Raw genomic sequence first — 25,231 nt, forward strand, 5'->3', positions numbered from 1 at the left:
GCAATTGATACAGTGATGTGAATCCAGGAGTGCCCTCAATATCATCATGGGGTAAAATGCTTTCCGCATGGGATGTACCATACAGCTTTGTCTATGATAGGCCACAGTATTCTCTCCACGAGTTCCATATCTTTTGGAATTTATGTGGATGCCCTATCCCATCATATATAGAAGGTTAGTAAGTCATACACTAGTCTGAGATCTGCACCTCAGCACTATTAGGCGTAGAGTCGGTGTTCCCCACGGTTGTGCTATGTTGCATCAGGCCACCACTAATCCCATATTGCAAAACTGGCATTGGTATCTGGTATCTTCTGTGTCTCCCTGTGTACCCACCACACAAAACCTCTCTTCCTTGCCAGTGTTAGGCCTGCAACCCTCTATAGGGATCCTAGTGCCTGTTTACAATATGGTTGTATAGCAGGGCAAACCCACAATATATGCAGGAAAGTCTCACTTTGTCCAGGGACTGTCTTCACATTCAGTGCTCAATTCTAACCAGTAACACCCTGGTGTAAGTCCATGTAGAATATTCAACTACATGTAGGGGGTAAAGTGGTCCTGGTCACAAGGTCGACATCCCTCAAAGTCTCTCTGTGGTGGCAAAAATCCAGTCACCATTGGACCACCAGTCGCTCAGTTTCGCAGTCACGGGCCAATCCTTCCAGGTTCAATAAGGTGTCCTCTCGGGGGGTCCCAGCTGCACTGCGACACTCCTGTGCTCAGCGAACTCAGGTGCAACTTTTTGAGTCGAATGCTGGGCCCTGGTGGCGCGTGGTGGCGTTTGGCGGTGGGTTGACGAATTTAAGGCTACCAACTTGCCCCAGCAGGCTTCTTAGCTGTTGTGTCCCTGTGCTGTGAACAGCTCCCTGACCCTTGGAGTCTCTTGGCTTTGGCTAGGCTCTAGAGACAACTTCTCTCTAGGAGGACACAGCAGGCACAGTCCTGCTCCTTTGCTAGCCACCAGATTTAGCATGTGTAGTCTACGCTGGTGCAGCCTCTCTTTTCTGGTTCCACCATGCAGCAGGGCAGTCCTTCTATTTTCCTCCTTCCAGTCCAGTCGAGATCTGAGAATGGGGTGCCCTAATTAATGTTGAGATAATACCCTAAAGGCAGGATGCTGTTGGTAGCCAATTGGCTACCTGTTTATCTAGTATTGGGGTATCTTTGCTAGATTCACATACTTTAATCATTCCATGTCGTCTAGATGGGAGTCCCACAGTAAAATAATCAAGCAGTGTTTAACAAATTTTATTTGCTATAATGGCCCTAAGCTATCTTTTTGTAGCCTATCTGTCCTTTGATAAAAAAGAACCTAATGTTGGAACACAGCCAATCAGCCGTGAGCACCCTCTAGAACAGTCCTAGCAGATTCCCTCAGTTTTTCACTACATGTCGTGTGGAAGCGAGTCTCCCTGAGTGCTACTCAGTTTTTTCTCAACTTCTACAATTTCTTCAATCTAGACATCATGGCCGACAAGAGTGGTCTTTACCGGCAATGTAAAACCTTTGGCACGAAGAGCCCATGTGGATGATGCACATAAAGAGTACATACATTGCTTCCACCCAAAGCATGAGGTGAGGGAGTGCAAGATCTGCCACACCTTTTCATCTAAAACCCTCAAGGATAGAGAGGGAAAGTTGTTGCTGAGGCTTCAAACCACTAAGCACCAGACAATTTAATCTGATGAGGAGAGTGAGAAATCCGCCACATCTCATAAGAGACCCAGATCTAAGGACAGGTCCTCAGGAGAAGGTAGCAAACACTACAAACCTTCCCAGGAATCCAAGAGCTCTAAAAAGGTAAAAGGAGCTAAGCACTCCTCAGAGCCGGCGTTGTCTGTGCCCTCTATGCCGTCTAGAAAGGACGAAGATCACCCAAGAGCCTCCTCTTCAGATCCTTTGGGGTGAAAATCTCATAAGAAACCATCGTCAACGACGTTTCCTTACTCGTCGACAATGAGTGTAACCTCATCGGCACTGTCGTCGACGGCAACTGTGACAACAATGGCAATCTTGGCTCCTGTGTCGTCTACGAGGGTCTCACTCTCCAAAAGCCTGTCGACATTGAAAGCTCCATAGTCATTGAAGACCGTCAACGCTCTTCCATCTGCGAAGATTAGGTCTGCAAAGAATCCGTCCGTCTGCAAAGAATCGGTCCGTCTGCAAAGAATCTGTCCGTCTGCGAAGATTCCGTCTGCAAAGATTCCGTCTTCAAAGATTCCGTCTGCAAAGATTCCGTTGATGACTGACTCGTCGACGAGTGTCCCGTCGACAAGGACCACATCAGTAACATTTCCGTTGACGATGTTTGCACTGTCGACGAGAGCACTGTCGATTACACCGGCGACTAAGGAATTTACCTTGCTGGTTACATCTGCACCATCGACGCCGCAATCGACAGGGGTTATTCAGGTTACCAGGGTGACCAAGACTTTTCTACGTCCAACCATGCTGGAATGCAGTAAAGTTTCACCTTTATTCCCGTTGCATCTACTGGAGGGATATGTTGATGAGGATGATGATGGTCTTTATGGCGTGGCTCAGTCCATTAAAGCTGTATGTAAAATGTCAGGACGACTAGGATGAAGACTACCACGATGTCGCAATATTCTCAGCAGGGCTATATGGCTCCAGATCATCACTACCATTTATATAGTTTTCAGCCAGAACTGCCTCTCAGAGAAATGGCCCATCTGCCACCATCACTTATACAGGATCTACAGGCTATGCTGGTGGATTATAGGCTGTGTTTTTCACCGCAAAAGGATCAGCTCGACAGGCCAGTACCTCAGACCGATCCACCAGGTACACCAGTTGTTCAGTCACCAACCACAACTGTGATTGTTCCTCACCTGGTGCCAACTGACCTTGGCGTAGGGGATACGTCTTCTTCGGATGAAGAGAGAGAGAGAGGGGTGAGTTGCCGGATCCAATCTCTGCTCTGGGAACTTGGGAGGATTATGTCATACCAACACACTCCCCTCCTCCGCACCTGCCATCAGACTATCCTCCTGAAGATATTGGAGGGTTTTATAATTTAATGAAGAGGGCAGCCAACAGGTTTCATTTGCGTATCAAGCAGACCGAATGTTTTATACGATTTTAAACAGGACACCAGCAAATTGTAACGCTGCATACCCAGTTACTGATCATAATGACATGCCGTGCTCAGAAGACAAGTATGGCTGAAGGCAACCACGTTTAGACGAGGGGTGCAGACATAAGTCTTGGATATGGCTTTTGTTGTGGATTCCCTCTTCGGAAAGCATATCGATGAAGCACAATTGGCTATAAAGACTGATACGGATACTGCAAAACTGTTGCACTGGGTGCAATATAGAAAAGTATCATTCAGATGGGCTAGAGGATGAGGCTTTACCTCTTTTTGATAAACACATTTTTTTGTTTCTGCATAGAAGGCAAAATCAAGGATGACGTACAATAGTTCACTGAACTTGGCATCAGTAAATGCAAACAGGAAAGCATTGACAAGCGAATGCAAAACCCCACCCCTACTCCTCAACCCCCCGCCCTCTGCGCCCCCACCCTTCAAAACAGGCCCCCCAGCCATTTACCCCATACTTTGCGGAATTTTTTTGGGCAGCCCCGGGCAGCGTACAGTGACCGCTCCTGAGCGGCGCACCAATCCACCCCTCTACTCCAGGCAGCCCCACTGGGCGGGTCCAGCTGTGACCACACGGCCGCTATATCCCTCTTGGCTACCATTAGGGCAGTAGTGTGAAAGTACTTTTCGTTACGGGACCCATCCAACCCGTCCGTGATGCCCAGCAGAGCAATTCTAGGATCATAGGGGACCTCCCATCCCAGGACTTCAGTGAGTTCGGCTTAAATCATTGCCCAGTAACTCTCCAGGCGGGAGCAAGACCACACCATATGGAAGAAATCCGCCGGATCCACCCCACAGCGAGCACATGAGGCGTCCACGCGGAGGCCTGCCCGATGTAGGCGGGCCGGAGTCAGATAAGCGGCGTGGAGGTAGTACAGTTGGATGAGCCGCAACCTGGCAAAAGTGGTAAGCGATCGAGGCGCCATAAGGGCGTCCCTCCAGTCCGCGTCATCTAGGGGCCCCACCCAAGCCTCCCATCGCTGTTTTAGGCCACTCCAATCTACCGGGGTATTGTTAATCTGGGATTTGTATATGCGGGATATTCCCCCCAGCCCCAGACACCCTAACATCACCTGAGCCTCGGGCGGGCTATGCGCAGGCAATCTGGAGTCCAGAGGGACATGGGCTTGGACCGCATGACGCAGCTGAAGATATCTATAAAATTGGGAAGGCTGTAACGAGAAGCGGGTCTGAAGCTCCTGGAAGGAACATATGTGGCTCCCCCGCCATATATCGCCCAGGCTGGAAATTCCTAGAAGATCCCACTGCCGAAATCCTTCAAGGCCCACCACTTCCCGCAGCCACGTTCCGTGCCAAAGCGGTGTGAGCTGTGTTATCTTCCCCGACCAGCGGGTGTGCCGCAAAGCTGCGCGCCACGCCAGGAAAGGGGCCCGCACGACATCGGGGAGCGACAGGGGGACCGTTGCCCCATAGAGCATGTTCTGGATAGAGGAGAACCCGTGACATTGCACCTCGAGTCGATAGGCCGGATCATCCCACCCATTCGAGAACCAGTCATGAATCACCAGCAGCTGGGTGGCCAAATAATACAGATATAGATTGGTCATGCTCAGGCCTCCGTCGTAGGGGGGGACCCTGCAGCGATCTAAGGCCAACCGGGGCCTGCCGCCGCCCCAGAGAAATTTGGTCGCCATCTGATCCAGTTCCCGGAACCACGGGCGCGGAAAGGTGCACGGAGTATTTTGTAACATGTACAGAAACTTGGAGGATCATCATCTTATAGAGGGCGACCCTCCCCAGCGGATTCAGTGGGAGTGACTGCCACCTGAGCATATCTGATCTGGTCTTGTTGACTACGGGAGCCACGTTGAGGGCCCAACAGAGTTCCGGAAGGAGGGTGACCCAGATCCCCAGGTATTTAAATGAGTCTCCGGAGGGGAATGTCAGATTGCCAGTCAAAACATTCCCTCGACGGGTGTAAGGGGACCAGTACGAATTTTTTGGGGTTCAGATGAAGACCCGACGCTTGGCTAAAGCGGTGGAGAATCTGGCGGACCCTGGGTCCCGAAGTCGCTGGATCAGAGAGATATAGGAGGACGTCGTCCGCGTATAGGGCAATCTTGTCAGGGGCCACGCCCGGCCAGTCCCACCCGCGGAGAGTGGGATCCGACCGAATCAGCACAGCCAGTGGCTCCATGGCCAGAGCGAATAGGAGGGGCGAGAGCGGACATCCCTGGCGCGTCCCTCGACCTATTGGAAATGGCCTGGACAGAGCCCCATTGACTAATACACGGGCCTGCGGGCTCGCGTACAGGACCGCGACCATGGCGCGGAACCGGGGACCGAAGCCCATGCGCTCTAGGACATCACCCAAGTACGCCCACCCCACTGAGTCAAAGGCCTTTTCAAAGTCGACCAGCAGAAGGGCCAGATAGGGGGAAAGGCGCCCTCGGTGTGCCAGGGCGAGATGCAGGCGCCGCAGGCAGTGTCTGGTCCCCCGATCCGGCATAAATCCACATTGGTCCGGGTGGACCAAGGAGGCAAGAGACGGGCGCAACCGCTGTGCGAGGACCGTGGCATAGATCTTGAGCTCGGTATTAATAAGGGATATCGGCCGGTAGTCTGAGCAGGACTGCGAGGGGGGCTGCGTCTTGGGAAGGACAACTATGGTAGCCGTGTCCGTTTCTGGCCGGAACAAACCTGTCTCCACCACTTCTGCAAACAGGTCCCGAAGCCGCGGGGCCAGGGTTTCACGATAGTGAGCATAGTATTCCTGAGGGAACCCATCAGGTCCCGGAGTCTTCCCGGGCGCCAGGTGGCTAATCGCCTCCTCAATCTCCTGCAGCGCGATAGGCGAATCGAGGGTCTCAGAAACCTCCCGTCCCAGCCGCCCAAGCACTGCCCCAGTCGTCCCCAGCAACTCCTCAAGGGAGAGCCCAGATGCCTGGGTTCGATACAACCGGGAATAATAGTCAGCGAAAGCTTGGGCCATTGCCACCAAACTGTTTGGGTGCCGCCCGCAGAGTCCTTGATGGCAGGAATAATCCTGCCCGCCCGGGGGTAAGTGGCCAGCCGGTGGAGAAGGGTACCATTTTTGTCTCCCCATCCGTATACCCGGGCCACCGAGGAGCGCCACAGAGTCTTTGCAGCCTCCAGAGAGTGTAGGCGAATCTCTTCCCGCAGGAAGGCCAGGCGGCGCGACCGCGTGCCGTCTCCCAACATCCCCTGGTTGCGCTCCAGCTCCAAGGCCTGAGCTTCGCAAGCCGCGAGTTTCTGGGATTGAGCACGTCTCTGCCGTTGCACATGCCCTTTAGCGGCCCCCCGAATAGTTGCTTTGCCGGCCTCCCAAAGGACGGCAGAGGAGGGGACGGATCCCGCATTGTGAGAATAATAGTCAGCAATCTCGCCACCGACCACCTTCCGAAAAGCCTTGTCATGGAGGAACCAAGCATTCAGACGCCACATCGGACGGGCAGAAAGGGGCGGCGGGCCAAGAGCAAGGAGCATTGGCGAGTGGTCCGATAGGCCCCGCGGGAGAATGCGGGCATCCTGCACCCCAGCGCATTCGGTAGACGGGACGAGGATGAGATCGATCCGGGCATGGGAGTGATGAGCTGCCGACGTGTGGGTGTACTGGCGAGCCTGCGGGTGCTAGACCCTCCAAACATCGCACAGGCCCTGAGATTCAGCCCAGGTCGAGAGCTGCTTCGCGCGAGCGACTCGGGCCAAGGATATCGGTCCCGTTTAATTCAGAGGGGGTGTGTAGACAGCGTTAAAATCTCCGCCTAGAATGAGTGAACCCGCCGGAAGCGTCGGGAGGAGGTCCGCGGTGTGAGAGAGGGCCGTCGACAGGAGGGACGGAGCCGCGTAAAGGGACAGCAAGGTGAGGGGTCGCCCCTCAAGAGTGCCACAAACCACCACTACCATGCCCTGGGGGTCTAGGTGCACCTGGGCCAGGACGAAGGGAAAGGACTTGCGGAGTAGGATAGCTACCCCCCGGGATCCCCTCGCAAAACCTGAGTGCCACACCCTATCGTAACCATATCGGGTAAGAAAGGGACATTTATTGCACAGGAGATGGGTCTTCTGGAGAATGAGCACGTCAATCTCTGCACGCTGCGCATATTTAAGGACAGCCATGCGTTTAAATCGATCTAAAAGACCATTGACATTCCAGGACAATACACGCATGGCGGCCCTAGGAACAGGCGGGTCAGCCATGATCTAGGACAGAAGAGGGGGCCAATTGAGGCGCGATTGCGCAAGCCCTTAGAGAGGAAGGACAGCGGGACATTGAGCAGGAGAGCAGGTCAAAGGTTACAAGATGCCGTGGAACAATAACATAGAGGGAGTCCCCCCCACCAACAAAACCTTCCCAAGAAGGAAGAAACAACCCCAAACCCCCACCCTATACTTCGAAAACAGAAGCATCTGTCGCCCGAACAAAATGGAACAACCACCAAGCTAAAACGCTCGGGCTTGAGCACTAGCGGACCCCTGATACAATAGAATTCAAGCCTGATGCACCTGCCCTGGCCGAGAGCAATACAGACATCGGAGCACTCCAGCCCAGGCCCGAGCACCGTCAACCTCCCCGAGGAGGCAGAAGAGGCCCTCGACCCCCGGCGCGGCCGCCCCCCCGGAGGGCGTGATGATCGTCTCCTCCGCCGTGCGCTCCCGGGGCAACGTGCGATGCTGCCGGCGGGTCCTCGATGTCCGGGGCCCCCCCCGCCTGCCCGCAGGCAATCCGCGTCCAGATCGGCGCAGGGGGTGCTCCTCCTTCAACCAGGACCAGGCCGTTCGGGGCGTATCAAAGAACAATGTCTTGTGTTGGAAGATTACCCGAAGGCGGGCCGGGAACTGAAGCTGGTACTGGAGGCCCAGGGAGCGCATTTTCTGCTTCACTTCAGTATAAGAGCGGCGCAGCTCCTGGACTTCACGAATGTAATCCGGGAAGATCATGATTTTGTGATTTTGGTAGTGGAGGGTGTCCAGGCGCCGAGCTTCGCAGAGAATGGCGTCCCTGTCTCAGAAGTTTAATATCTTGAGGATAAAAGGCCGAGGGGGCGCACCGGGGGGCCTGGGGGCAAGGGATCGATGGGCTCTCTCCACCACGAACGAGGCAGAGAGGCCGTCCACCGGCATCCAGGATCGGAACCAGCGCTCCATAAAGTCGTCCGCCCGGCCCGTTTCGACCCCCTCCGGGAATCCCACCAGGCGCAGGTTGCTGCGCCGAGCGCGGTTTTCTGCATCCTCGACCCGGCGGTGTAGTTCTTTAGAGTGAGTGGTTAGTTCCCGGACTTGGTCCTGCAGGTGGCGGATGTCGTCCTCAGCGGTGGATATCCTGGATTCGGCGTCCGAGATGCGGGTGGTGGCGTTCCGCAAGTCTTGCCGGAGAAGAGCAACGTCCACCTTGACTTCCCCCACCATGCCATCCAGGGAGGCGGAGACGAGTTGATGGCCTGTAGGATGGCGGCAAGGTCCGCAGCGGCGGCCGGGGCCGGCTCGCCCGCAGAGCCGGACCCCTTCTCAGAGGTCGTGAATTTGTCCATCCTGGTTTGGGTGGCCCCGGGCGCCGGCTTGGCGGCCTTGTCCTTACCCATGGTGGGGGCGCCCCGGGCGCAGCGTTCAGCGAGGCCGGGCAACGGGCTGGGGGTACCCCCTCAGGACGTCGGCGGATGCTCGAGACGAAGTGGGGGCAGAAGGAGGCACGGCCGAGGAATCCCGCGTGGAGAAATGGCCCGGCACCTCCAGACCCAGCGTTCAAGCCCCGACGGGCTTCCCCGCATAACAACCAGTCGCACCCCCGGCCACAGCCGCGTCCGCAGCGTCCCACGGGTATGGCGAGGTCCAGCACCTCAGTTCAGGGCCCCTCGCCCATGTAGCGTCACCCGTCTGCGTCGCAGGTGAAGACCGCCAAGGCCTCAATGTGTGTGCGCCGCCGACCCCTCCGAGGGGGCGCCTCACCAGCGCGATCACCCCCCCAACTCCAAGGGGGGGAAGTCACCACCCGTTGGCCCTCTTCTCCCAGGGCCCGGAGCACCACATCCCCAGCAAGGCCAGTCCTGGAGCGATGGGAGGGGGGGGGATGGCGCACACACACACCCCCCCCCCGACCGCCGAAGCGCGGCCCGAACCAGAAGAGGGCCCCCTGCACCAAGAGGAGGAGAGGGGGGGGGCCCCGGGCCCCCGGCCGCCGATGCCCAGTCCGATGGGGGGGGTCTCTCCCCTCCGCACCCGGCCCCCACAACAGTCCCAGCAATCCAATCCCTCTGAGCCGCACTCACCGCCTGTTCCGTTGCCCCAGTTTGCTGGGGGGGGGTCCACCTCACCACTCCTGGGTCATCGTAAGCCCTCAGCTAAGCAGGGCCTTGCGTTTCCGATGCTGTCTGGGCCCGCGGCAGCCGCGCGGCCGCCGCCCCTCCTCCACCAGCAGGGTCAGGCCTATACCCCTCGTGGGCGCCGCGGGCACGAGTTGTAGCTTGCCCGCGCCGCAGCTCCACCGCCGCCGTCGTCCAGCGCCAGTCAGGTTCCGCGGCGCTCAGGCGGGTCCCGCGAGGTCCGCGGCAGCACAGGAGGGGGCCCGGGACCGCAGGGCAGCTCCGCAAGCCTCCGCTCCCAGATCAAGCCGGCCAGGGCAGTCAGGGACAGAGCCAGGAGGATTTGCGGGGTCCGGCGCCGGGAGCCTTAGTGAAAGGCGGCCATGACGGGCAGGCGCCACCTAGCGCTCCGAGGCTTTACCTCTTACAAGGGAGGTTACCATACAGGCTTTTGAAACAATTCACAAAGCAAAGCTAAAGTTTCTCATTTGGAAGGTAGCCCTCCTACTGGCTCTCACTTCTGCGAGGAGGGGTGGCGAAATCCAAGCTTTTACAGTTAAGGAACCATTTCTTTATTCCTCTGATAACTATGTGGCTCTGCGAACAAACGCGACTTTTATCCCAAAAGCCATGGTGCAATTTCACCTCAACGAACCATTAAAACTTGAGTCTTTTTTCCAAATCCATCTAGTCCAGCAGAGCAAGCGTTGCACACTCTGGATGTTAAAAGATTTTTTAAATTCTACATGCATAAGACAAAGAAAATTAAGAAAGACTGATCAGCTACTGGTGGCTTACGGACAGGGCAGAGAAGGAACAACAGTAACGAAGGCCACTGTCGCCTAATGGGTCTCCTCTGCGATACAATTCTGCCATGACAAGGCTAACAAGCCCTTAACAAGAAGAACTAAAGCACACTTTACCAGGGCAGTTTCCACATCGACAGCTCTGTTTGCTGGAGTAACACTAGAAACAAATTGCTGTGCTGGGACATGGAAAAGTGTCCACACTTTTACACAACACTACTGTCTGCAATCTACACAGTGTGAAGATGCAGCTGTGGGTCAAGCAGTACTGCGTCATCTCTTCAATTAAGGTGGGATTCTTTTTCTAGTAAAAGTTTTATATTTTATAGAAGTTGCATAGCTTTGCTTACTATCTTTTGCTAATGTTAATTTTTTGATGACTCTAGAATTAGAGTAACTTAATTGTTCTTTTGTTTGTTTTACAAAGCATTTCATTGGATGCATCCTGAACATAACAGAATGTAAAGGCTTTTTTTTATTTTATAGACTTGTTTTAAAAAAGGATTGAAAGGGTATGTGCATGCTTACAAATTTTACAGTTGTATTGGAATAACTTGTTGAATTTATGATTTGCATGTCTGTCTCCTTCCACTACAGACTGTACACTTTTTGGGTACTGCTTGCTAGTCTGATTCAAGGATGTAAATCTATAAAAGATACCCCAATACTGGATAAGAAAATTAGTTACTTACCTATAACTGTGGTTATCCAATATTGGTATATTTCATAGATTCACATGCAACCCACCCTCTTCCCCGTAGAGGTTTCTCTCTTTAGATTATGGGATTCTTACTTCCCACTTGTGCTTAGAAAATCTGAAGCAATCTGCCTCTGCTGGGAATGTTCTAGAGGGTGCTGATTAGCTGTGTTCCAACATTAGTTTCTTTTTTAAAAGGGACATAGCTAGGCTACTAATAAGATGGCTTAGGGCCATTATAGCCTATGAAATGTGTTAAACACTGCTTGATTATTTTACAGTGGGACTCTCATCTCAATGACTGGGAATCATTCATGCATGTGACTCTATGAAAAATACCAATACTGAACAACCGCAGTTACAGTTAAGTAACTTATTTTCTTCTCTCCCACCTGATGACCACTTCCTGCGAAGTGTGGCATCTGGGCATCCCAGGATGCACCATCCTACCCAATTCCAATAAGGCAGACTCCCTCTCTGTGTGCAGAGCTCCTAGTGGCTACCAGTGGGGCTTACATGCTCCTGGAAAACCGATTTGACAACTGGTTTCCCCTCTACTGTCCCAAGTGCTATCCTGTCTTCCTGAACAATGGAGCAACCCCTCTCCCAAGTGTTACCTATTTCCCCTTCAAAGGCGACTTCTTCTTTGAAGCTCACCTTTTGGGCCAACACTTGTGTGGGTTCCTGCCGAAGGGAGATGACTCCTCCTTCCAGAGCAGGCCCCTTTTGTTGCACGTCTCCCTAGTAGGGTATAAAGCTGTCTTGGCTACAGGACCCCGTGTGCACCTAGTATGGGCACGGGACCAAAGGAAACAAAGAAGCAAGTTTGCTAAAGTTGCACACTGCAGCTTGTTACATTAATTTTGACCTGAGAATCAAGTCTGGCTTAATGTAACAAGTTGTTTGATAACCGTGGATGACCCACTTTGGTCACACCATTCCAAAGTTATCTCAGCTGAGGGGTCAGCATGCAACTCTGCACTCGCCAATGGGACAACCAATTTTTTTCGCATTAAGAACAACAGTTCTGTGTTTTCAGTGTCAAAACATGTAAAGTTACATGTTTTGCCCTTGGACTATGTTGCACCCTGCCGTAGGACTCGATAGGCCTGCCGTAGGGATGACTTACACATATACCGGGGAGGAAGTCTGGCGTTAAGGTCAGGCCAGCAGTTAGACGCTTCTTCCAGCCTCCCGTGGTGGGCTAGGAGTCTCGTTTTACGCTTGTCTCATCCAGGGTTGCACGGCTAGTGCTGCAATCCTTTGGGAGGGGGGCAGAGGGATGCGCTAACTTACATGCCCTGCGTACCCTGGTACTAATTACTAGGGACTTAAAGGTAATCTAGCTCAGCCAATTGAGTAAAACCCAAATAGACGTATCAGTTTAAGATAAGGGCACAGGCACTGAGGTCTGGTTTTCAGCCTTCAGTGCACTGAGTCGAAAAACCAGCATCAGTCCAAAACAATTTGGGGATGACCTTACAAAAAGAGGCCTTTTTACTGAAGACTTCACCCAGGGAACCCAAGACCACCTGCCCTAGTGCCTGGAGCACCACCCGCTTCCTGCTTGCCCAGACCAGTGCCCATGTGAGTAATGGGAGATTGGTGGAGGGAGCAAGATCCAGTGGGCACCCCTTTTGAGTGAACTCCTGGTGCAAGATGTGATGAAATGGCATCTGCACCTAGCAGATAGTTGCCCAGGTGCAGGAGTGAGTCGACAACCCCCATGTACCAGGAGTGTGCCGCTGTGAACGGAACAGTGTAAAAAACCAGTAGTGCGGTAAGGGTTGAAGCTTTGTGGAGTAGTGTTGCGGCGACCCTATATGCCAAGAAGGGCCGCCATGCAAAAGACTGTTGTGCGTAAGGGCCGAAGCCTTGTGCGGTAGTGGTGCATTGACCCCTTAGTGCCAGGAGAGGCGTCTTGGAGAACTTCTGTGCTGCCTGGGCCGGAGCCCGTGGACAGTGAGTTATGTTGACCCAGTATATCAGAGAAAGGTCTCCAGGAGCACCAAGGACTGCAACTTTTTCTATCCCTTTGGAGGAAGTTGGGACGCTGTGGGGGCACAGTCACCCAAGCCTGGGATCCAAGACCAGATCGTTGTAGCCATTGGGAGTTATCAAACACTTACCCTGGAGGAGAAACCTCAGGAAACCTTAGTTTGCTCTAAAAGCGCCACCACAAGGGAGAGATCCTGCGCCCGCCGAGGGCAGCCGCTTAGCCCATGTGTTGGCAACTTACCATAACTGGACAGGGGGCACCCGCCGACAGGACACACTCCTTAACTCTGAACGCTTCCCTCCTGCTGGTGTGGGTAAGACTTGTTTCGGGCCTGTCGGCCCAGAGGGAACTTGCTGCTAGTGGTGGAACACTATCGACTTTAAATTGGAGTCAAGGTGGACTCTTTAGACTCGGGCTACTATTGGGGTATACCCTGAATGTTCCAGTAGTGAATAGAGAATAACCACAAACGCGAGTATTGAGTGGGACAGGGAACCACCTAAGTGACACTAGAGCCCGACCTCTGGGAAGGACTGTGGAATTGTTCGTGAATGTTGTATTCTTCCTTTGTGTGGGTAGCTGTAGAAATAAAGTTCTTCTCTTTTTCCATAAATGCAAATATTTGCCTGAATATTGATATACTGCTGTTGCATGCATTTTGAGTTGTGAGCCCCCCCTTCCCCAGGAAACCTTGGACTGCTCAGCCTACTTACCACAGAGTCCAGTGCAGAAGGGGTAGTTGGTCTAGTTGCTCAGAATCCATAGTAATTCAGGCCCGAGACATCAGGAGTAAAAGGCCTCAACCCTCAGGGTTTGGGCCAGTAGCCCCTGCGTGCCCCTCTGAATGGTTTCTGACAACCGGTATCAACAAGTAAAGTACATCCTAAAGCCTGTCCGACCCGCCTGCTTGTTAGAGAGTTGAAAAGTGTTCATGCCTTCTGAAAGAGAATGTTCTCTTCGGCTTTTTAGCCATATGACCCTTGAATGCAGTGTGCCTTCTGCTCGGGTACACCCTTGTTTTATGGACTATGGCCAGTTAGCTGTTGCTTGGTATCTCTGAAGACCTCAGAACTGCACAGTATCCCAATTACTGCTCACTGGACATTTTCCTGTGGGAAAGTTACCTAGAGGCTGATTCAGACTGTGAGGGGGTACAGGTCTACTCTATGCCCCACCCCCTGCCTCTCCTCCCTTGAGTTCTAAGGACCAGGCACAATTCAACTTGATAGCCTCAGAGTGGGCCTGGAGAATTTAGCACCCAGAGCTGCTGAGCATGAGCATTTGTGGCTACCACCTTGAGAAAATCTCCTGTCTTAGTAACAGGGGAGGGTGCTGCACCAGAGTCTCTGCAATGTATACTTTAATGCATGGAGATTGAGCTGCAGCTGTTAAATGTGTTTGATCTGCTGGCCGCAGTAGTCTATTTCATTCTCAAAGCCGAGACTCCTCGACATACTGGGAAAATGTGTTGCCTGCTGTGGCATTTGTCTATCTTGCCCACTGCAAGCCTAACTTTCGAATGTCTTATTATTCGTTCTATTGATGGCCCAACAAGGCATTGCAGTGGAGACAGTTCAGGATAATCTTTCCTCATGTTTGTGTTTTTACCTGATCAACCTTCTGTGGCATCTGTTGTAAAGGTCAGTAATCTGTGTTTAGAATTATCCACCTGATGATCAGGTTACTTACCATTGGTAACACTCTTTCTGGTATATACTCTATCTAACTTCGATTCTCCAGTGCCCCCCACCTCCCTGTTTCTGTGGATCCGACTGAACATCATAATAAGGTTCCAAGTTAGATTTTGTCACACTATCATTTACAGGTCTTTTTTGTTTTTGTTTTTGTTTTGGTACTCCAGGTTTGAGGGCACCGAAAGAGAAAGATTAAGAAACTGATGTCAGTGTTCAGGGGTGGTGCTTATCTCTGGCTCCCGCTCCATCACTACAGTTGTAGTAGGGATCCACTGTGGAGTACCATGTTGCCACCTATTTGCTCTCAGGAATATTGCCTAAAAAATTCTCTGTATCTAGTCTGGCACCCTAGGATTATCTAAAGGTGAGAACTCTGTGGGTAGATAGACTATCCACCAGTAAGAGCAATACAGAAGGTATGTAACTTGAAAATCTGATGGATACTTCTAGCCCCCGATTCCCCAGGTGTCCGACTGAATCCAGAAACTCAATAGCAGTCGTCCTGCACGTTGGTAAATGGCATCAAGCGGCTCCGAAATTACATTGTTTTTCTACAGAAGTGATAAGTGGGGCTGCATATATGCACCACCCAGGCATGCTGACGTCAGTTCTTTCCGCACCTTTAGACACAGATCCAAAGCTCTGCTCTTCTTGTCTTTGTCTATTTCACCAAATGTTATCTTTTAGCAGTGTGCAAGGGAATTGTGTTACCCTTCCTCCAAAAGAACAGGTTTAAACCTTATAAGAACTGTTGTAAACAAATGTTTGTGACAGATCTCAGGAGGTATGCCTGTTGTGCCTGAGATGTGAGTATGATTCCAGGGCCTAAGACAACTGTGCCCAGATAAATCCAAAGGCAATACGAGACCACAAGACAAAACTCTACACCACCAAGGATTGGAAGACTCAGCGCCATGACTGGTTGAATTTAAGAGGAAGGTCCTGTACCTGCCTGCTTCTTGTTGCTGTCAAAGTCTTTGGATAAGTCCAAAAAGACGCACAAGAAATTTAAGCCCTTGAGTGCCCCGCCCTTTCCACGCCCTGTGCCGGGCGTTTCATTAGCGGGCGGGGCTCATGACGAGATAGTCTCGTCATGGGCACAGCGCAACCGCGGCCCATGACGACACCATCTCGTCATGGGCACTCAAGGGGTTAAGCGGGAATAGGCCCCTTCCTGCCACTCTTGAACTCCAGAGAGAGCTCAGGGCCGTCAATGTGCCTCTTATTCTTGCTCCCGAACTCCTAAAGAGCTAATTCAGAATTTTGGTCCTAATGCAAACCAAATTTCCAGCTCTGTAGGAGACATATCAGCAATGGGAGGCCATGCTGTGAATATTTGGCACCCCTCTGGCGCACCTTCGGGCCCCAAGGATCCACATAGGCCCCCAACCGTGCTTCCACTGTTGGGTTTTCACTCTGCACCATCTGTACATTTTGAACCGATTTTGCATTCCCTACCTGCTTGGCTGCCAGCTTCGGTTTCAATGCTACTCCCTACGCCTCACATTGATGCTGGTGCCATAAGAGTAGCCATACTAGAGTGATTTCCAACTCGTGAGTCTGCTTCGTCTCGACCAAGACTGTGCTCCCATCCTACTGGAGCGCAGCCTATAGCAAACCCTTCGGACTCTGATGCCTTGTCTTTATCACACAGCAGAATGTAGGGGTCAAATTTGCCCCACAATAGGATTAGGACAATTGGTATGCCACAACTGCAAAACCACTTTAGTATGTCATTTTTGACACTACCCCATGCGGTCAGAGGCAGGGTCAGACATTTCCTACATTGATGGTAAGACATCACTTTGGACGCATGGGTCCTACAACATGTTAAAAGGAACTACACCCACCCATTTCTTTCTTCCCTGCTTCACCTTCCACGCCCATCAGAGCAGCTGGTGGAGGAAACGCCTGTTTTGCAGTAGGCAGTGCAAGCCCTTTTGACCACAGTAACAATAGAGAGAATTTCTGCCTCGGAAATAGGAACTAGGTGCTACTCCTGTTACTTTTTTGTGCCCAAGAAGGGCAGAGGCCTGCATCCTATTTTAGATGTATGCCTCTTTAGCAACTTCCTGCGGAAGGATGAATTCAAGATGATCATGCTAGCCCGTGTCTTGTCTGTCCTGGATCCTGGAGACCGCATGGTAGCGTGGGACCTGCTACACATGTATTTCTATATTCCTGTCCTACTCCCCACAGTAATTGCCTGTGGTTCACAGCAGTGCAGCAGGATTTTCAGTTTGTGGTGCTCACCTTTGGCCTTACCAGAGCCCCTTGGGTGTTCACAAAAGTTATGGCGGTGGTCGTAGCACATATTTCAAGGGCCACAACCCCTTGAAAGAGGAGCAATGCCTCCATATTTTGGACCCCAAATGAGCCCCCAGTTTCTACATTGATCATACCAGGGACCATCAGGTGGTCGATTAACTCTTTATGGGCTTCTCGGGAGCAAAGACGGACAAGGCAGTGCAGAAAGGAACCCTTGGCAGGTTGATAGTCTTCCGAAAAAAAATGTGCTATGTCCTAGCTAAAAAACAGAAAACATATGTTGAGAATGCACTCCTTCCCTTATGGTCAATTCATAAATCCATAATTCTGTCATCCAGTGGTGCGTGTGATCAGATGCTGTGATCGTCCCCAACTCTCAGCTCATACTGAAAGTATACTTCAGGATACATGTCTCGTGTCCCATCTGTCGCACTGCGTTGTGGGTAGAAATTCCCCTTTGATTAAAGCCTTTAAACATCCTTTATCCATTTTCATCATTGGAAACCAATAGTTATACATTTTCTTTTTCTTCATTCATCCAAACTTATTAAATCACTGTGGAGACATTGCCATTCCACCTTTTGTCTTTATTTACTTCACATGACTACTGCGTGCCAATCAGGCTTTTCACAGCAACCCGTACAATCAAAAAGTAGAACGTGCAACAGAATCGGGTTGTCTTTTCATACCCAATGCATTTCGAGCCTACACTGGCTCTTCTTCAGGGGTCTCTGAAATAAATAAAAAGACTCTCAGCTAACTACTTACTGTTGGCCTTCACTAATACCAAATAATCTAAACACCAAGCTGACTCGCTCATGCCCCTGCTACTCCCAAACCCGCGTAACTAGAAACCCGTTCATTTAAACACGAAAATCCCATTCCCATCACTCAAACCCCTTTCACCCATCCACGTAATCATAACTGAACACGCAATCAAAAAGCAAATTAAGCCCTTTGTCACATCCCCAAAATGCTAAATTCAACCCCCCTCTACTTCACTCCCATGTGCCTCTAACCCGTTTTCAAATCGAAGCCGGTCTCCCCCTGCCCCCCCCCCCCCCACCCCTTTCCCGTGCTTTCAAGGTTAGACAAAATTACCTTACTCAAGCCGCAACCGGCAGCCTAACCTCCTCATCCAACTCTCCCTGTATATTTGATAGTCATCCGTTCTCGCTACCGTGTAATACGTTGGTTTAAACCGACTTATCACCTGCAACTCAGTGCTTCTGACCCCGTGACCATTTGTACCATATTCTTCTGAAGTGCAACAACTTCAACTCCCACAATGCACTCCCCAAAACCGTGCCATGATTGAATCCAACATGAAACAAAGAAGAAAAAAACAAGCATTTACAATGCAATGGTCTCTGCATTGTTAAAGTTAGAGCTATTGGCATTGCTCATGATATTATTTTTGTTTATGTTTTTGTCTTTAAAACATTTAAAGAAACGGCATTGTTATTTACAATGTCAATAGCTTAATCACTCAAATGGGAGACCTATTGCATTTGCACCCACACAGAGCCACCCACCCACACACCCACAGAGCCACCCACCCACAAAAAAAGTGCCAGGGCTCTTGACAGAAGGCCATTGCAACTTGCACCACACATTGTCCCTGACATGCTGCTAAAGATCATAACAACACAAATACTAACCATCACACTCCTACAAATGAGACAATTCGGACTATTTCAGGCCCCCAAAGCTATAAGAATGGCTTAGGTGGCAGGTGATAGTAATTTTTAATGTATATTGCATTAATAAATGACTGTTGTTGTGTTCATGTCTAAATAAGCCAGTCATGTGCCTTATTACTCACAATGAAGTCAGATAGATGTAGGAATCGCACACGATTGCGATCAACTGAACAGCACAAACCCACACATGTAGGTTGCCCTCACTCACATTCAGTTATACACACATGCTAGTGCATTTCTCGACACCGGATGCACTGAGAAGTCACTCAATCATAGGTATATTACTATCACCATCAGATCTGTCGTACAATCAGCTAAACACATACCATGGACTTTCATATACACACAAAAACAGCTGTCACACAGTGTTACGTTACAAAAACACGAACGTTATTATTAGCCACCCCCAACATACAGATAAATATTCCTGTTCCATGACTAGCTGTACACAATAACTTCACCTACACAAAGAGTTCTGATACACTCTTGCCTCCCCCGTGTTGGTGCATTCATGATGATGTGACAAGGAAGCTGGAAACTTTTTTTTTTCTCAGCACCATTGCTGCCGCTTCCGGAGGCAGCGCAATTCATTTGAGTGCACTGTAAAGCTGAGCCACCATTGCAGAAAAACTCCAAAAAGCAATTGCTAGCAGAAAGTATCGTACAATAATACACGTTTTGTACAGCGATCTCACTGTTCCTATGTCAGTGCATACTTACGTGTTCGGTTATGTCCTAGTGAAAACACTACACTCTGTGATGTCATTCTATGCCTTACACTGTAGTGCAAAGTTTCCAATAACGGACTGTACCATATCCACCATTTGAACACATTTAAAAAATAAAATTCTGGCGGTGGAAGAATCACACTACTCTTTCAATCTTCACTCGCTCGCTCTTTATACACCAGCATAAAATTTCCGCCCGCCACTATTAAAATCCACCAACCATCACTAGCACCAGGGTCAATGAATAATTGTCATCCCACAAACCGAATTAGGATAACATAGACATGTTTAGCATTTCTACTAGCAGGGACGTCAGAAAACAGCATCAGATCACTGAGTACCTCAGACTGTAATGTAGCAAGAAACTTATTTCACATATTTAACTAGTATTTTTAAGGCACTTGCGTTTCTAAAGTTCTTCCTAACGAACAGTGTTACAACTGCCGCTCGAGGGCGAGGCAGTTAGATAAGTTCTGTTCGAGGTGAAATGCGCATTTAGTGTTTCAACTGGATGCATCATTTTTTATTTGCATACATTTTGCTGCTGTTAGTGACTGTGCCAACAAAAACTGGAAGTGTAAGAATGTGGCATGAGTTTCACTTGATGTAATCATGTTAGACCTCTGGCCCTATAGCAACCATTAGTAATGTAGCGCTGCAAAATGCACTGACACTAGCATATTTTGTGGTGGGGAAGATAGTCCAAAATATTATACTCACATTTCCTTCGTCGTCACAAGATTGCTTACTCAATGGCCGAACTTCACGTGTATCTGATAAATAATTTTAAAGCAGATGTCTTTTCCAAGGCTGTCATTCACATATGAGTTGCCTCTCTCCTGAGCAAACACTGCATGAGGGCATTTCCCTTCTTATGCAAAGATCCCGGAGGCCCGTTTCGGACTTCTCTTACTGAAAATCTATTAAATTGTCTTTTCTCAACATTAAAAAAACACACTTACACACACACAATCATGACTCCTCTCCTCTCACCTCAGCCCTCCTTCTCCCTCCTATGTTATTGTTGCCGTCCTGTGGGGGAATAAGCCAGACGGACACTTCCGAATCGCTTTCACTTCCTGTAACGTCACAAGGCACCCTCAGGACGGAAGCGGTCGTCTGCTATCGCCATCTTGCAGGTGGCAAGCATAGAAAGAGAAGACAAACTATTGCCGACTTTGCCTAATAAACAAGTGATTAGAAAGGGTGCACTCTACTAAGGTAAGTGTATCTCTCTGCTAAAAACACATCAATAAATTGCTCACAAAAAATGGAGCTCAAAGTTTTTTTTAACTGAAACCTTTTGAAATTATAAAACACTGTGCATGTTGGTTCGAGCATTTAAGCATTTTTTTTTCTGATAAGCCCGGGGCTTATCAGAGCTTGGAAGAACCGGGAGTGCTGGGGTCGGCATTCTGTGGGGAGAAAACGCCGCTGCCTTTCTCCGAGGCGAAGCAGAAATGCCTCGGAGAAAAGCAGCGGCGGTTTCGGATTCGGGGGCGTGTTCTCCTCTTGCCATTGGCTGGAGGAGATAATTAGAAAAGTTGGAAAAAACACGCCCCCGAATCCGAAAAGGACGGGGCCTGTTCGGAGTGACTGACCTCTTCTCCAATGGCTGGCCAGCATTCAAGAGGCCAGCCAAAGGAGAACAGGGGAGAAGAGGGGCGGGTTCGAGCCCCTCTTCTCCAAGTCATTATGTCTCGCGAGCGAGACTGCGCAAGCGCAGCCATCGCTAGCCGAGACCTAAAAACTAACAACCCAGCAATTCCCCATTACTCCACCTTGCAATTACCGACAAACATCTGTGACAAAAATCAATGTATGCAACAATAATAAATAAATAAATATCAGTTTGTTATCAAAATGAATAGTATTAGTGCATAAAAAAATGAAACGCGCAAAGGTCAACGGTCCGTAATCTAGCTACAGTTTCTCAGATATCACATGTGCTGTTATAGAACCCGCTCCAGTTTCACGCTATCTCTGCAGTTAGCTACCTAAAAAACAGCCACCTTAAAGGATTAAGGGCTCATTCCACTCAAGTCAAGACTGTTACTATCACGTTAGCATGCAGAGTGACTGTCCTAAATGTCTTATCAGCCTATGTGGGCATCCGTGCACACATTCATGAAGTCTTACTGCCTTGATAGTCAGGTCCATCGATATGGGTATTTTCCTGTTTAGTGTGGCAGGATTTATTGTTTGAACCATTCCACAGACCCACCACTGGGGAAGGTACTACTTTGGTATCTGTTCACAAGGTGAAGAATCTGAGGTTAGAAGTATCCATCAGAAGAGCATGTTACTTTCCTTCATTCATGCTTCTTTCTGATGGATAGTCTGTCTACCTGCAAATTGCTCACCGCACTCCCCGTTCTTTGGAATGGACTCTCTTCCACCTAAAAAAGTCCCAAACTTGAGATGTTAAAACTGGTCAAGCCCATTTGTCAATGGGTTTTGCATTTGAGGGCTTGCGGACAAGCCTTTGAAAGCAATTGATGTCTGCGTGCTTAGGTGGTATTTAAATGCCGGCCTGCTCATCACTTCCGGAGTAGAACAACGTCAGTGTGCAGCCATTCAATTCCACCTACCAGCATGCAGGAGTACTTCTCTTGAGATTCCGGATCTAATCTGACACCCGGAGGAATATTCAAAGGGTGAGTAATCTGCAGTTAGTAGAGTAAGCACCAGAAAGAGCTTTACTGAAGGTAAGTAGCTTGTTAATCTTCTTTCGGATAAATATGGACTATGTTGGGGCATTGGTTCAGTCTTGGCCTTTAAAAGATACCAATGCCAGCAAGGCACTTTAGTGCACAGGACAACTCGTACCTTGTAGTTTTCTGTGAATTTATGTGGCTAGTGTGATGCTTGACTGAGGACCTCACCCAGTAGTAAGCCTTAAATCAACAAGTTTGGGATACACAAGATTCATACCTAGAGTGTATTTTACAGGGGTTTTATTTTTTGGATTGTTTGGTAATCAGCACTACTAAATACTATCTCCCAGAGAGGTACTGCTTTGGGACATGTTCTTAAGGTGAGGAGCTTACAGCAGGAAGTATCCTTTTGAAGAAAGTTACTTTCCTTTAGTAGCAGTGTCTGTTGGCTGTTGTATCTTTCTGCAGATTACTTGCCACCTTCCCTCGTCCGCGATGAGTTAGTTATCACTGCTGTGCTGTTAGTTTATCTCTTCGTGCTTGATGATATGTGAAATATATTCTAGAACTAACAACAGCACGCCAGTCTGTGCCATATATACAATGTTATCGTCACATCCAGGACAAATAAAGTTTTGGCTCAAGCCACATGGTACTGCCTGACTGTGCTGGGGAGCTATTGTGATAGAAAAAGGATTTGTATTCAGTCTTGATCCTGCTGGATATTCATAACATGAGGACTCTGCAGAAAGATTTACTATCGACCAAAAATAATGTTACTGAAGGTAGGTACGTTTTTTTTCCAATATTTTGTGAGAATCTATAAGAAAAATCCTTCAATTTAAAGATTTTGACAAATATCCATCTAAACGTTTTAGTATTATCTCACTGAGAAATAAAAATGGTGCAACTTATCATAAACCATTTGTTGTGTGTGGTATAATGCAAAAAGTACTCTGTCTTGCTGCTTTTCCAGTAGAGGACATTAACTGCTTTGTATTAGATATCAGTTGTTGACAAGGTTATAATCTAATTACACACACGCAGCAACTTGATACCTATAATTTTTGACAGACTATCTTAAACATTGTCTTCATTTACAGGGGAACTTTTGACTCCCATTTCAGCAGAGACTACAGAGGAAGCTGCTATGGGTGAAGATACAAGTGTGTCCGCAGGAGACTCTGATGATGGTCTTCAAGCTTCAGTTCCACTGGTAGAAGTATTAGATGAACCGCTGACTCCAGATATTACAGGTGTTTGAAACTCTTCATTTTTAATTATTAATTTAATGGTAATTATTTTTGTTTTCTGAAATTTATGATTGCATGCCTACTGGTTGAAAAACTGTACACCTTTATTGAATAAACTGTGGTAAATAGAAGTCCCCACGTTTTATGACCACTGTTTTATATTAATTGATGTGTCTCTAGAAAGCTCATTCTTTGTACTTGTTTTTCTGTGAATATTTTTTGACATCCTTCTCTTTCTACCTGGATCCTGGGAGATGTTAGTTGCTTGGTGTTCCTCCTTTCATGTTCAATTCTGAATGTACTATGTGGGTCAGAATTCTCATACGCCTCTGTGCTATCATAGGCCTCGTATCTACTAATTAATATATACACAAAGATGACCCTTCAGCACAGTAACTTTCAGTTAAATTGTTCTCTACTTTTAGGAAGGTGTTCTAGTGGCCTAGACAATACATATTTTTAAATCTTCATTCATTACAGACATCACAAATGCCTAACATCCAGAGTGGGAGAATTCCATTGACAACCTTTCCCCTTCTAGGTTCTTAAAGAAATATTGTTTGAAATGGTAGGTCCAGGTCCATCCTTTATTTGGACAATTAGCTCATCCAAATATCCTCCAGCTTTAAGGCTGAAGAAGTGATTGACACGCACAAGTCTATTCCCATATTTTGGTTAGATGGTTCATTTTGAGAAGTGCCACATGAAGCCTTTGCAGAAAATATTTTGGGAAATTCACTTAAATGCATGCTTTTGCACAGATGCACTTTCAGACACGCAACCAAAGTGTAATCTAGTGATGACATTTTTGTCAGCAGGAATCCATTACACCCAGGAAATTCACGAATGTCCTGGTCGTTCTACCATTATGCACAATCATTACTCATCAAACTCAAAATTAAAATTCAAGAGGAGCTAAATCTCCATTGTGCTGAGATTCTTGGAGACTAGTACAAGATGATATGCATCACAGACATGGGTACAGCACGGCACGGTTGTTGCTTTAATTCCCTCCTTCAAAGGGTGTGGTTTTTCACGTGCCTCAGATGCCTGTCACAGATGCCTGTCACAATAACTACATTTGTCAGTGGCGGAATTGGGCACTCATCAATGCATCCTGTCAGTAAAAGGGTTATGGACTTGAAAAAAGTTGCCTCTACCGATGAACTTCTTAATCCTGATGGCAGTTGTGAGAGGCTGGCCTGGTATATGATGTCCACTTCTGTAAGTGGGCACCCTGCACCAGTCCAGACAACCCTTAATGTGATTTAAGAGGTCTTAGACAGCCTTAGAAAGCTCTCTAAGTGGTAGCTGTTGAGAGCAGACTTAGCCCAGAAGGAGTGTAAAGCAGCTTGTTTTACCAGAATTCAATATTATATGTATAGAGTAAGTGAAAAAGAACCACACAAGGTATTTATAAAAATATGTTTTTATTATATAATACCCTCCAACACATACAAATATCTCCTACTCGGAGATATGCACAATACTTTGCATAGAATTTACGTAAATAGCACAAAATACACAGTGGAACCCAGGGGGTGACCAAACCATATACTAAGAAAGTGGCAAAAAACCACAACTCTGGTCAAGACTGTGTCGAGAGGTTGTAAAAGTGCTGGGGACCCAAGGAACCACCAAAGGTGAATAGATAGGGACCCCATGGAGAGCTTATGCAGTGTGGGAACACAACTGTGTTCTCCGTACAAATCAATGTGTAAGTTGCAGTTGGAATTTTAAAGATTAAGGACCTTTCCCAATAGACCCTGAAGAAACCCAGTGGAAGACAGAAGGTTGGAGAGCCATCTCACCCATGAATACCCAAGTACCCACGTTGCGTACACCAGGGAAGCCGGGTGCTTAGGTGTGAAGTGCAGGCAGAGGTGACGGAGTCTGTCACTCAGAGGTGACCAGGATATTTGGAAGATAAATGCCCACCGATGTCTGGTGTTGCAGGAGTTGACGGTGACCTTGACTCTGCAGCTGTGAGGACCAGGCGACGCTGAGGAAGACCA

General features: G+C 49.0%; 1 protein-coding gene across 1 annotated transcript in view; it reads left to right on the forward strand.

Annotated features, from left to right (window-relative positions):
* BIRC6 (baculoviral IAP repeat containing 6) overlaps positions 1 to 25,231 on the forward strand; it is a 1,973,616-nt gene that overhangs the window by 965,568 nt on the left and 982,817 nt on the right. The window contains exon 37 of the mRNA XM_085609819.1: positions 23,067 to 23,219. Within this exon, the coding sequence (XP_085465945.1) occupies positions 23,067 to 23,219 (153 nt within the window). The remainder of the gene's footprint in view (positions 1 to 23,066; positions 23,220 to 25,231) is intronic.

Source organism: Triturus cristatus, chromosome 6 (genome assembly GCF_964204655.1).
Source record: "Triturus cristatus chromosome 6, aTriCri1.1, whole genome shotgun sequence".
Taxonomy (NCBI): Eukaryota; Metazoa; Chordata; class Amphibia; order Caudata; family Salamandridae; genus Triturus; species Triturus cristatus.